This window comes from Pristiophorus japonicus, chromosome 14 (genome assembly GCF_044704955.1).
Source record: "Pristiophorus japonicus isolate sPriJap1 chromosome 14, sPriJap1.hap1, whole genome shotgun sequence".
Classification (NCBI taxonomy): Eukaryota; Metazoa; Chordata; class Chondrichthyes; family Pristiophoridae; genus Pristiophorus; species Pristiophorus japonicus.
The window spans coordinates 108431494-108445923 of record NC_091990.1 but is presented as its reverse complement, the minus strand read 5'-3'; the positions used below and the strand labels follow the sequence as shown (position 1 = coordinate 108445923).

The 14430-nt window shown below is 45.8% G+C and overlaps 1 protein-coding gene across 2 annotated transcripts in view; it reads right to left on the bottom strand.

Annotated features, from left to right (window-relative positions):
• Positions 1-14430, bottom strand: part of tead1a (TEA domain family member 1a) — a 47818-nt gene that overhangs the window by 11850 nt on the left and 21538 nt on the right. For both annotated transcript variants that reach the window (XM_070899475.1, XM_070899474.1), the window contains 4 exons: positions 10961-11007; positions 9291-9352; positions 8121-8245; positions 6087-6260 (listed from right to left, as the gene is read on the bottom strand). In XM_070899475.1, coding sequence (XP_070755576.1) covers positions 6087-6260; positions 8121-8245; positions 9291-9352; positions 10961-11007 — 408 coding nt within the window. The remainder of the gene's footprint in view (positions 1-6086; positions 6261-8120; positions 8246-9290; positions 9353-10960; positions 11008-14430) is intronic.

Here is a 14430-nt window from a genome sequence, read left to right as displayed (position 1 = left end):
TCCGTAACATCGCCTGTCTCCGCCCCTGCCTTAGTTCATCCGCTGCTGAAGCCCTCATCGTAACAACATAAGAAATAGGAGCAGGAGTAGGCTATTTGCCCCTCGAGCCTGCTCCGCCATTCAATAAGATCATGGCCGATCTGATCTTGGCCTCAACTCCACCTCCCCGTCCACTCCCCATAACCCTTGACTCCCTTATCATTCAATAATCTGTCTATCTCCACCTTAAATATCCATGCTTTTGTTACACCTAGACTTGACTATTCCAATGCCGGCCTCTCACATTCTATCCTATGTAAAGTGGCGGTGATCCAAAACTCAGCTGCCCACGTCCTAATTCGCACCAAGTCCCGCTCACCCATCACCCCCTGTGCTTGCTGACCTACATTGGCTCCTGGTTAAGCAACGCCCCGATTTTTAAATTGCTCATCCTTGTTTTCAAATCGCTCCGTGGCCCTTGCCCCTCCCGTGAGTGAATCCTGCATTTCAGTGGAACGGAGCTCACATGCTCTTCTGTCCGATGACACAATTCGGTCATGTGGGTTAACTGCAACTCCTAGCGCCAGTAAATACCAATTTTATTAACCGGAAAGTAATGGGCCATCAAGAAATTCTGAAAATATCAGCATTTTTGTAGCCTTTTACACACTCAAGCACTTTTACCAGACTCTGTAATCTTCATCTCATATACATTGAACAAACAGATGCTGCCGTTGAATGAATGATACAGCAGAAAAATTGTTTTCAAGTTTCAAGGACAAGAATGGTTTCTGGTACAAATTTGATTGAAGCTCATTCAGAATAATAGGACTGGTGAGCCGAGCCTTGGAGTGCAGAGTTGAATTTCAGGAGGGAAAATCGATTTGCCTATTTACACCTTGTTACACCCGGCAATCCATCCCTTAACCTCACCCTGCCACTGTGCAATGCTTCATCTGTGCCTTTGTCACCAGCCCCAGGTTTCACGTTTCCTACAGTCTTCCAGCTGATCACAACTCCAGGGACTTGAGCACATAAATCTAGGCTGACACTCCCAGTGCAGTACTGAGGGAGCACCTCACTGTCGGAGGGGCAGTATTGAGGGAGCGCCTCACTGTCGGAGGGGCAGTACTGAGGGGTTGCCACACTTTCGAAGGGGCAGTACTGAGGGAGTGCTGCGCTTTCGGAGGGACAGTACTGAGAGAGTACTGCACTGTCGGAGGGGCAGTACTGAGGGAGTGCTGCACTGTCGGAGGGGCAGTACTGAGGGAGCGCTGCACTGTCGGAGGGGCAGTACTGAGGGAGCGCTGCACTGTTGGAGGGGCAGTACTGAGGGAGTGCTGCACTGTCGGAGGGGCAGTACTGAGGGAGGGCTGCACTGTCGGAGGGGCCGTCTTTCAGATTAGACGTTAAACCGAGGCCCCGTCTGTTCTCTCAAGTGAACATAAAAGATCCCATGGCACAATGTGAAGAGGAACAGGGGAGTTATCCCCAGTGTTCTGGGGCCAATATTTATTCCACAATCAACATAACAAAAAAACAGATTATCTGGTCATTATCACATTGTTGTTTGTGGGAGCTAGCTGTGTGCAAGTTAGCTGCTGCATTTCCCACATTACAACAGCGACTACACTTCAAAAGTACTTCACTGGCTGTAAAGTGCTTTCAGACGTCCGGTGGTCGTGAAAGGCACAATAGAAATGCAAGTCTTTCTTTCAATGTGGTCTCTAATTTTTTCCCGTGCGGGGCCCTTTAAATTTGCTGCATGACATCTTTTCCAGCAGCAACGCTAGTGAATGGTCTGCGTGGTACCTCCCGATCGGTGAATGGCAGTGTACTTCCGGGGGAACTTTGCTGATCACCCAAGCCCCCGCCAAGGAAACTTCAACTCTCCCAGAACTCCGCCATGCACATTCTGCTCTTCCATCATGGGAAAGATTGGATAGGCTGGGTTTGTTTTCTTTGGAACAGAGGAGGCTGAGAGGAGACCTTATTGAGATGTATAAAATTATGAGGGGCCTAGATAGAGTGAATAGGAAGGACCCATTTCCCTTGGCAGAGGGGTCATTTCGGCCCATTGTGTTCGCGCTGGCCGACAAAGAGCTATCCAGCCTAATCCCACTTTCCAGCTCTTGGTCCATAGCCCTGTAGGTTATGACACTTCAAGTGCACATCCAAGTATTTTTAAATGTGGTGAGGGTTTCTGTCTCTACCACCCTTTCAGGCAGTAAGTTCCAGACCCCCACCACCCTCTGGGTGAAGAAAGCTCCCCTCAAAATCTCCTACTAATTATTTTAAATCTCTGACCCCTGGTTGTTGGCCCCTTTGCCAAGGGAAATAGGTCCGTCCTATCCACTCTATCCAGGCCTCTCATACTTTTATTCACCTCAATCAGGTCTCCCCTCAACCTCCGCTGTTCCAAAGAAAACAACCTTTCCAATCTTTCCTCATAGCTAAAATTCTCCAGTCCAGGCAACATCCTCGTAAATCTCCTCTGTACCCTCTCCAGTGTAATCACAAACTTCCTGTAATGTGGTGACCAGAACTGCATGTGGTCAGTAAACTTGAGTTCAATCCTCAGTCTTGCCTGCCATTTGAACTACAGTTCCTCAGATGTCATCCAAAAACAATGGAACAGTACACGTTATTCTTTGATCAGGCACTTTACAGCCTTCTGGACTCAACATCGAGTTCAACAATTTCAGACCATAACCTCTGCCCATATTTTTTCCACTTGGCAGCTGTTTTAAAAAAAAATTAATTCACAGTATGTGGGCGTCGCTGGCAAAGCCAGCTGTTGTGGCCCATCCTGAATTTCCCTTCGGAGAGGCTGTGGGTCTGGAGTCACATAGAGGCCAGACCAGGTAAGGATGGCTGTTTCCTTCCCTAAAGAACATTAGTGAACCAGATGGGTTTTTACGACAATCCGGTAGTTTCATGGTCACCATTACTGATGACTGCCATTCCCATTTACATCTCCTCTAGACTCATCTTTTGCTCCTTTACTTGTCCCATTACCATCTCCTTTTGCTTTGCACCATCGTTCCTTTTATCATTTAATCTCTCCTGCCCATCCACCCTATCACAGACCTTCCCTTTTGTTCTTTCCTCCCCCTCTCCCCGCCTTTACACTTGCTTAAAATCTGTTCGCATCTCCAACTTTTTCCAGTTCTGATGAAAGGTCATCGACCTGAATCATTAATGCTGCTCCTTTCCCCACAGATGCCTCCTGAGCTGCTGAATATTTCCAGCATTTTCTGTTTTTAGCCTCCAGAGGACGTGTTTTGTGAGCACCTGGCCAGGCCACTAGATGGAGCCCTTTGCAGACAGGAAGTGGCCAAGAATCAGAGCTCACAACAAGGCTTTGAAAATTCTGACTTCCTGCAAGGCCAAAAGCGAAAAATTCTCGATCCCTTTATGATTAGCGTTTTCCAACCCTCCAGGATTGTCCAGAGATTAAAGATTAATCTCCAGGACACTGCCACGAGCAAAAAAAAAAATAGGTGCATAATAAAAAAAATACTTTTTTCCCCATTTTCTTAAAAAGTTTTATTAGATATAATATTGGAGATTGGAAAAAAGTCTGTTTATGGAAATCACAGAATGACACAGCACAGAAGGAGGCCTTTTGGCCCATCGTGCCTATGCCGGCTCTTTGAAGAGCGATCCAATTAGTCCGCAAATAGTTTTATCACATAACACTCCTGTGAAGCACCATGGGACATTTCACTAGGTTAAAGGATCTATATAAATACAAGTTATTGCTATTGATTCCACCTGCCCCTTCCCCACATCGCTACAAAATATTCCCTTCAAGTATTTATCCAATTCCCTTTTGAAAGTTATTATTGATTCTGCTTCCACCTCCCTTTCAGGCAGCGCGTTCCAGATCATAACTTGTTGCATAAAAATAAATTTTCCTCATCTCCCTCTCTGGTTCTCTTGCCAACCACCTTAAATCTGTTTATTCTGGTTACCGACCCTCCTGCCACTGGAAACACTTCCACCTTATTTACTCATACCAAACCCGTGATCATTTTGAATGCCTCAATTAAATCTCCCCTTAACCTTCTCTGCTCTAAGGAGACGGTCATTTAAGAACCATCCAAGAAGCAAGGTCTTTCAGATGAGATATTAAACCGAGGCCCAGTCTGCCCTCTCAGGTGGATGTAAAAGATCCCATGGCACTATTTTGAAGAAGAGCAGGGGAGTTCTCCCTGGTGCTCCGGCCCAAAATTTATCCCACAACCAACATCACTAAAACACAGATTATCTGGTCATTATCACATTACTGTTTGTGGGATCTTGCTGTGGGCAAGTTGGCTGCCGCGTTTCCCACATTACAACAGTGACAACACTCCAAAAAGTACCTCATTGGTTGTAAAGCACTTTGAGACGTCTGGTGGCCGTGAAAGGTGCTATATAAATGCAAGCCTTTCTTTCTTTCTATTTGCTTTCCGATTGGCCCTGGGAAGGCGGGGCACCCCGAGGGTGGATGCGGGGAGGGGGCCAATGATGGGAGTGTGGGGGCGGGGCCGGTTGGAGGCAGGAAGTCACGTGATGAAACTGTCCAACCAGAATTGGCGACCCGCCAATGGAGACGTCTGTAGCTCAAACCGTACTGGTCCCAACGCGACAGGATGTGGAGAATTGTGAGCACCAGTGGCGGGATAATAATAATAAACGTAAAGATCGAGCAGAAACAAGAGCGTCGCACATTCGGGAGGGCGGGGTGTAGAATCGACTGTCTGACTGACCCATGGACCTCACCCTCACAGTGCACCACACTGTTTAATGGAAAACTGGACCATGAATGTGAGCAGAAGTTCTTGTAATAATAAACTTGAGTTAATGGCTTAGCGGTGCACGAACACCGACAATATCAGGAATCCGCAGCCCTACTTGCCCGAGGGAAATGCTCAATGGTGCAGTGCGAGTTTGCGTCTGCCTGCACGCATATCCGCCTGTATTTTTTTTTTAAACTTGTTGAAAGAACATGTGCATACTCAGATCAGGTAAAACACTGGATCATACTGAGACAAAAGTTCTGGTAAAAGGAAAACTTGTTATTATATAGCACCATTCACAAACACCGGACATCCCAATGAAGTACTTATTTTTAAAAAGCATAGTCACGGTTGTAATGTAGGAAATGTGACAGACAATTTACGCACAGCAAGCTCCCACAAACAGCACCGTGACAATGACTAGATGATCTGTCTTAGTCATGAGGATTGAGGGATAAATATTGGCCCCAGCACACAGGGGAGAACTCCCCTGCTCTTCTTTGAAATAGTGCCTCGAGATCTTTTACATCCACCTGAGAGGGCAGACAAGGTCTCGGTACAACGCCTCATGCGAGGTCGGCACCTCCGACAGTTCAGCACTCTCTCAGCATTGCAATGGAGTGTCAGCCTAGATTTATGTGCTCTGGAGTGGGATTTGAACCCACAATTTTCTGACTCAGAGGTGAGAGTGTGACCCACTGAGCCACAGCGGTTAATAAAGCTTCCCCCAACAAGCCCGTTATCGTTTTTTGAGAGCTATGTTGTGATTACAACTCCTGTGGGAACTAACATTAATGGGAAGGAGTATTCCACTGTATCTAAAACAAGATTGAGGCCGAGTATTTATATAGAACCTTGCACATCCTCAACACATCCCAAAGCACTTCACAACCACAAAGTTATTTTCATGAGTGCTGTGAGATCTTTTACGTAGAATTTACAGCACAGAAACAGGTCGTTCGGCCTAACTGGTCGATACTAGTGTTTAAGCTCCACACTAGCCTCCGCCCACCCCTCTTCATCTCACCCCATCAACATATCTCTCTCGTCCTTTTCCCTCAAAATCGTCCTTTACATCCGCCTGAGAGAGCAGACAGGGCCTCGGTTTGACATCTCATCTGAAAGACGGCACCTCCGACAGTGCAGCGCTCCCTCAGCACTGCACTGAAGAGTCAGCCTGGATTTTTGTGCTCGAGTCCCTGGAGTGGGACTTGAACCCACGATCTTCTGACAGGGGCAAGTGTATCACCCGCTGAGCCAAGGCAGACACTTGTTGGCAAAAATGAGCAAAGAAACCGTTGGAGGGGCTCACGTACTTACCCAGAATTTCACAAGGAAGAAAGCATTATGGGGTCCTTTCCCATACAGTTCTTTAAGGCCACCTTTCTTCTCTGGGAATTTATCGTAGATTTGGCGAATATCCACGGATTCAAGCAAAGGGTCACTGTAGGAATGGTTGGTCTGTCCAATATGTACAAAGAGGTGCTTGTTGTACTGTTGTTAAAAAAATAAAAGTGATAACATTATCAAGTGATAACGAAATCCATCCGAAACAATATAGTCTCACAGACTCGAAGGGACCGGAGTAGCCATCAATGTCCTTGTTAAATTTATTTTTGGGTGCATGGCCCCTTTAAGGGGCTGCGCAGCCCATTCAAAATACCGTGTATGTGCATTTTTTATTTATTCGTTCATGGGATGTGGGCGTTGCTGGAAAGGCCAGAATTTATTGCCCATCCCTAATTGCACTTGAGAAGGTGGTGGTGAGCCACCTTCTTGAACCGCTGCAGTCCGTGTGGTGAAGGTGCTCCCACAGCGCTGTTAGGGAGGGAGTTCCAGGATTTTGACCCAGTGACGATGAAGGAATGTGATATATTTCCAAGTCAGGATGGTGTGTGACTTGGAGGGAAACGTGGAGGTGGTGGTGTTTCCATGCACCTGCTGCCCTTGTCCTTCTAGGCCTCTGACCTGCTCTTGTTGCTACAGTATTTATGTGGCTGGTCCAGTTAAGTTTCTGGTCAATGGTGACCCCCAGGATGTTGATGGTGGGGGATTCGGCGATGGTAATGTTATTGAATGTCAAGGGGCAGTGGTTAGACTCTCACTTGTTGGAGATGGTCATTGTCAGGCACTTGTGTGGCACGAATGTTACTTGCCACTTATCAGTCCAAACCTGAATGTCGTCCAGGTCTTGCTGCATGCGGGCATGGACTGCTCCTTTATCTGAGGAGTTGCGAATGGCACTGAACACTGTGCAGTCATCAGCGAACATCCCCACTTCTGACCTTATGATGGAGGAAAGGTCATTGATAAAGTGTTTTCTCACATTGCAAAGCCATGTGACCTTTCAGCTTAAAGGAGAATACTGCAGGGCTACGTAATTCAGAGGCCTGGGCTAATAATCCTGCGAACGCAAGTTCAAAACTCACTGCGGTCATTTGAGAATTTAAATTTAGGTCAGAAAAAATATCTGGGAAATAAAATGCTCGTAGCAGCAAAAGTGACCATGAAGCTGCTGGATTGTTGAAGCATCTGGTTGTCTCACGTCCTTACCCAGTCTGGGCCTTATATGTGACTCCAGTCCCACACCAATATGGTTGACTCGTGACTACCCTCGGAAGTGGCCGAGCAAGCTACTTAAGGCAACTAAAGATGGGAATTAAATGCCGGCACTTGTGAACAGCTCCCAACCCCGAGAACTAATAGATTTTTTTTTAAAGTTACTAACATTCTCTCGTGACATTTCATTCCATTGCAGATCAAGGAATCTGACTTATTATTTGAAAAAAAGTATTTAAGCTTAAATTAACCTCGAGAAAAATGGTAGAAATTGCATATGGTTATTGTCCCAATATTTAACACAGTGCTCTCAAATTCTTCTCTCTGCTCTTCCAATGGAGACATTAAAGCACTGAAAATGAACTCTGCTAACTAGAGGGGGGGGGGGGGTGTGGATTTGGTACAAACCTACGAAGAATATCACTACCTTTAAAACTGACAGTTGTGTGTGTAGAAAATTTGAAGAATCATTCCTACTCTTTTTGTATATGTCTAGGTTGCAATATTTAAGATGTACAGGTTGCAATGTTTAAGATGTACAGGTTGCAATGTTTAAGATGTACAGGTTGAAATGTTTAAGATGTACAGGTTGAAATGTTTAAGATGTAGTGATTACAATGTTTAAGATGTAGAGGTTGCAGTGTTTAAGATGTAGAGGTAGCAATACTCGCTGTTCATAAACAAGATTAAAGGAAGGTCAAATTGTAAAACACAAGTGCTCATATTTTGAGCTCTTCCTGCATAGTTTTATACAAAGCAAGGTGAACACGCTCAAATGCTCTGTGCAAGGCTTACCGAGTCAGGGTCTCTCTGTTGTTCGAGAAAGGCCGAGAATTCCACGAGTCTAAGTTTCGATGTCCCAATAGACCGACCTTGCCATGCAGGAACCGAGGGGGTAGGGGCAGCTGTGGACTCGTAACCTTCACAAATACAACAAAGATCAGACCTCAACCACAGAATAAGATCATAGAATGACACAGCACAGAAGGAGGCCATTTGGCCCATCGAGCCTGTGCCGGCTCTGTGAAAGAACGATCCAATCAGTCCCACTCCCCCCTGCTCTTTCCCCACAGCCCTGCTAACTTCTCCTTTTCAAGTATTTATCTAATGCTCTTTTAAAAGTTATTATTGAATCTGCTTCCACCTTTCAGGCAGCGCGTTACAGATCACAATAACTCGCTGGGTAAAAAGAATTCTCAAATCTTCCCTGGATTTTTTTGCCCATTTTCTTAAATCTGTGTCCAACCTTTCTGCCACTGGAAACAGTTTCTCCCTATCAAAACCTTTCATGATTTTAAACACCGCTATTAAATCTCCTTTTAACCTTCTCTGCTCCAAGGAGAACAATCCCAGCTTCTCCAATCTCTCCACATAACTGAATTCCCCCATCCATGGTAACATTCTAGTAAATGTCTTCTGCATCCTCTCCAAGGCTTTGACATCCTTCCTAAAGTGTGATGCCCAGAATTGTACCAAATTCTCTAACCAATGATTTATAAAGGTGTGGCATAACTTCCTTGCTTTTGAAGGCGCTGTCCCTTAATTGCTGTCCAAGTATGTCACACAGTTGTATCAAACCCCATCAAGAATCCACACGGGCTGCAGGTCAGGAAGAAAACAGCCAGCACCTTCTCCAAATAAACCAGGGTGTTGGATAATATAAAAACAATTTAGGGCAACCAACAACTTTGAATTATCAGTTAATTGCTGCGCCTCTCACACTCGAACCATCCCGGGGCAGGTCATAAATAGGCGCAAGGAAAATGGTCGGGTGGGGTGTGGTTAGGAGGGGTGACCAAGAACCTGGTTATGGAGATGGGTCCTGAGTAGGTTTTTAAAAAAGGTGGTGAAAGGTTTAGAGAGCGCGGGCGAGGGGGAGAGAGAGCGGGCGAGGGGGAGAGAGAGCGGGCGAGGGGGAGATGGGGAGAGATGGGGAGAGATGAAACTGAAGAGAGTTGTCCTTGCCTGAAATGGGTGTAGGGACTGCTGGTTGCACTGTGTAGGCCTGTTGAGCAAAGGGCTTGACACTGCAGGGAAACAAAGCACATGTTACTGCAGGTTACGCATCAGAATATACATCAATCATACGTCAACAAATAACTCCCATGTTTCTCACTGTACAGTAAGATAGCAAACCATCATTAACCTTTATAGATTCTGCAGGATCACCCCGGTGTCTGAACTCCTCTAATGTGGGCCACCCCAGCCCCCAAACCCTGGCAAACTGGCCCAGGCAACGTAGCCAGTTACTCATGTGATTTCATCCTTTGCTTGATTGGCCTGCTTGAATTTCCTGCACCTGGATGTTTGAGAAGGGCTGTTCTTGGCAGTGTTGCCTCATAGATGGATAAATCATAATCAAAACCAATTTACGCACAGCAAGCTCCCACAAGCAGCAGGTGGTAATCATCTGTTGGTTGAGGGGCAATTACTGGTCCAAGACTCACCCTGCTCTTCTTTGGAATAGTGGCCATGAGAGAGAGCAGACAGGGCCTCGCTTTAACAACTCATCCGAAAGACGGCACCTCCAACATTGCAGCCCTCTCTCAGCACTGCACTGGGATTGTCAGCCTAGATTTGTGTGCTCCACTCTCTGGAGTAAGGAAAGAGCAGGGGGAGTGGGACTAATTGGAGAGCTGACATGGGCACGATGGGCCGAATAGCCTCCTTCTGCGCTGTCTGAGTCTATGAACATAGCAACAGATTATTTCCCCACAGCCCTGCAGATTTTTCCTTTTCACATATTTATCCAATTCCCTTTTGAAAGTTACCATTGAATCTGCTCCCATCGCCCTTTCAGGCAGCATGTTCCAATGCCCATTCTCCGAGAACTCGGCAGAAGACAAGCAGGAAATCAATTTTCAAATGCAGTAAATTTTCTAAAAATAGGGTCGAGGCAATCTGGAACGTTTTACGGGAGTGAAGAGATCACACCTACTGGAAAAAAAAAACCCAAAACCAGAATATGGGATGGGCGAGATCCTGGTGACGTCAGGTTACGATCATGGCACTTAAAAAGAATATATATAAAGTTGCTGAGGGGGTCAGTTGCTAGTTCTCAGTTAACTGGGCAAACTATGAAATTGAGTAGATTGGGTATATATTGCTGGAGTTTAGAAGAATGAGAGATGATATTGAAAAGTGTAAGATTCTGAGGTGGATTGACAGGGTCGATGCTGAGAGGTTGTTTCCCCCCTGGCTGGAGAGTCTAGAACTAGGGGGCACAGTCTCAGGATAAGGGGTCGGCCGTTTAAGGATAAGATGAGGAGGAATTTCTTTATTCAGAGGGTTGTGAATCTTTGGAATTCTCTGCCCCAGAGGGCTGTGGATGCTGAGTCATTGAGTATATTCAAGGCCGAGATCGAGAGATTTTTGGACTCTGGGGGAATAGAGAGATATGGGGATCGGGCGGGAAAGTGGAGTTGAGGTTGAAGATCAACTATGATCTTATTGAATGGGTCGAGGGGGCTTATGGCCTGCTCCTGCTCCTAATACTTATGTTATGCTGTTATCAAATGATATCCAACCACCCAACAAGGGAAATGGAATGGGGGCGGTTGCGGAAAATAGATGGCAATACTTTGGATTCACTCACAGCTCAAATAAAACCGTTACAATTTGTTTGCTTTACTTACTCTTGCGACGATCCCGGCTGCCCTGTTGGTATCACACCGTGCCAGAACTGGTGAAAAACATACACTTGTTAAAGATATGAACAGCGCTAACAAGAGAACGGTATTACAACAGGTCAGGTGGTGAACTAAATCATAGAACACCAACAGGGTCACATGCCAGCAGAGAATCGCCAAGTTTTCAAATGTGGTTTGTGCAGAAACCAACAAAAAAGATTTGCATTTGTATAGCGCCTTTCTCAAAGCGCTTTGCAGCCAATGAAGTACCTTTGAAGTGTAATCACTGTTGCAATGTGGGAAACGCGGCAGCCAATTTGCACACAGCAAGCTCCCACAAATAGCAATGTGACAATGACCAAATAATCTGTTTTTTTGTGATGTTGATTGAGGGATAAATATTGGCCAGAATACTGGGGATAACTCCCCTGCTCTTCTTTGAAATAGTGCCATGGGATCTTTTACATCCACCTGAGAGGGCAGACAGGACCTCTGTTTAACCTCACATCCAAAATATGGCACCTCCGATAGTGCAGCGCTCTCTCAGCACTGCACTGGAGTGTCAGCCTTGATTTTTGTGCTCAAGTTCCAGAAGTGGGATTTGAACCCACAACCTCCTGACTCAGAGGCGAGAGTGCTGCCCACTGAGCCACGGATGACAGCACAGAAGGAGCTTGTTCGGCCCATCATGCCCGTGCTGGCTCTTTGAAAGAGCAGTGAAAAGGCTTGAAAAGAGTGCGGGCCAGATATTTTACCTAACGTTACACAAGTTGGCAAGTTTTAAAATGGTTCAGGACATCACTTGAAAGCACTGACGCAACCAGCAACAGGCAGTGACATCAGAGACCTATCATTCTGTCCGCACTCCAGCTTCATCGACACACCTTCACTCAAACTTGCTCAAACCAATTGCCGCTCTTGGCAGTAAATTTTAAGGAACCTTTATGGTTCTGGAAGATTGTATTGGAGCTGGGCCCCACCAAAGAAGCATCCGTGTCTCATGTCCGACAAGCCAAGAATGTCGGAGGTGATAGGTCTGCTAAAAATTTCTCTCCTCCCCTCTCCTGCAATTCTCTTTTACCTTCCATTTCTCTCTCTCTACTCTCGCACTCGTTTTATTTCCCCTCCGCTTACCTTTCACTTTCCCCTTTCGTTCTCTTTGACTCTGTAATGGTTTTCTTTCCCCATCCTTTCTACCTCATTTTCAGCTGTGGCTCAGTGGGCAGCACTCTTGCCTCTGGGTCAGAAGGTTGAGGGTTCAAGTCTCACTCCGGAACTTGAGTACAAAAAAATCTAGGCTGACACTCCCAGTGCAGTGGCGAGGGAGTGCTGCACTGTCGGAGGTGCCGTCTTTCAGATGAGACGTTAAACCGAGGCCCCATCTGCTCTCTCAGATGGACGTAAAAGATCCCATAGCATTATTTCGAAGAAGAGCAGGAGAGTTATCCCTGATGTCCTGGCCAATATTTATCCCTCAATCAACATGACAAAACAAAAATGTATCTGTCATTATCACATTGCTGTTTGTGGGAGCTTGCTGTGCGCAAATTGGCTGCCGCGTTTACAACAGTGACTTCACTCCAAAAAAGTACTTCATTGGCTGTAAAGTGCTTTGAAACAACCAGTTGTTGTGAAAGGCACTATATAAATGCAAATCTTTCTTTTCTTTCATTGGAACTGCTGCATGTGGAAAATTGAGGGAGGAGCAGAGACTCGCGGTGGGGGGGGGGGGGGGGGGGTAGAGAGCCATTCAAAGAGAGGCAGGAAGAGAAAGAGGCAGAGAGAGAACTATTGAAAATAACGGCAGGAGGCCGTTCAGTCCCTCAAGCCCGTTCTGCCATTCAATTAGATCATGGCTGATCTGCATCTCAACTCCACCCACCCTCCTTTGCTCCATGTCCCTCGCTACCCTTACCCACACAAAAATCTATTCATCTTGGTCTTGACCCCCAGAATCCACAGCCTTTTGGGAGAGAGTTCCAGATTTTGACTACCGTGTGTAGAAAAAATGCTTCCTGATTTTATTCCTGAACGGCCTAGCTCTAATTTTAAGATGGCACCCTCTTATTTTTTTGGATTCCATGGGAATCAAAGGGATATGGGGATCTGGCGGTAAAGTCGAGTTGAGGTCGTGATCTTAATGAATGGCGGAGCAGGCTCGAGGGGCCGAACGGCCTACTCCTGCTCCCCCACCAGAAGAAATAGTTCCCTTTTATCTACTCCATCAAACACCTCGATTAGACGACGCCTCAACCTCAAGGGAACATAACAATTTTTTGTTTCTCTTTCCCATGGCAGCTGCTGATGATCTCGCCATTCACGCCCCATCTAGACTCATCTTTTGTTTCCTAACGTATCTCATTAGAACATAAGAACATAAGAAATAGGCGCAGGAGTCGGCCATCTGGCCCCTTGAGCCTGCTCTGCCATTCAATGAGATCATAGCTGATCTGATCTTGGACTCAGCTCCACTTCCCTGCCTGTTCCCCATAACCCTTCATTCCCTCATCGTTCAAAAATCTGTCTATCTCCATCGTAAATATATTCAATGACCCAGCCTCCACAGCTCTCTGAGGCAGAGAATTCTAAAGATTCACAACCCTCTGGGAGAAGAAATTCCTCCTCATCTCCATTTTAAATGGGCGACCCCTTATTCTGAAACTATGTCCCCTAGTACTAGATTCCTCCCATGAGGGGAAACATCCTCTCTGCATCTACCCTGTAAAGCCCCCTCAGAATTTTATACGTTTCAATAAGATCACCTCTACGTCTTCTCAACTGCAATGAATATAGGCCCAACCTGCTCAACCTTTCTTCATATGTCAACCCGTTGTTTTCAGGAATCAACTTCGTGAACCTTCTCTCAACTGCCTCCAATGCAAGTATATCCTTCCTTAAATAAAGAGACCAAAACTGTACACCGTACTCTATGTGTGGTCTTACCAACGTCCTGTACAGTTGCAGCAGGACTTCCCTACTTTTATATTTCATCCCCCTTGCAATAAAGGCCAACATTCCATTTGCCTTCCTAATTACTTGCTGTACCTGCATGCTAACTTTGTGTTTCATGTACAAGGACCCCCAGATCTCGCTATACCATCGTATTTTGTAATCTCTCCCAATTTAAATAATAATTTGCTTTTTTATTTTTTCTACTATAGTGGATTACCTCATATTTTACCACATTATACTCCATCTGCCAAATTTTTACCCACTCACTTAGCCTGTCTATGTCCCTTTGCAGATTTTCTGTATTCTCCTCACAACTTGCTTTCCCACCCATCTTTGTATCATCAGCAAATTTGGCTACATTACTCGGTCCCTTCATCCAAGTCATTAATATAGATTATAAATAGTTGAGGCCCCAGCACCGATCCCTGCGGCACCCCACTAGTCACAGTTTGTCAACCTGAAAATGACCCATTTATCCCAACTCTCTGTTTTCAGTTAGTTATCCATGCTAATATATTACCCCC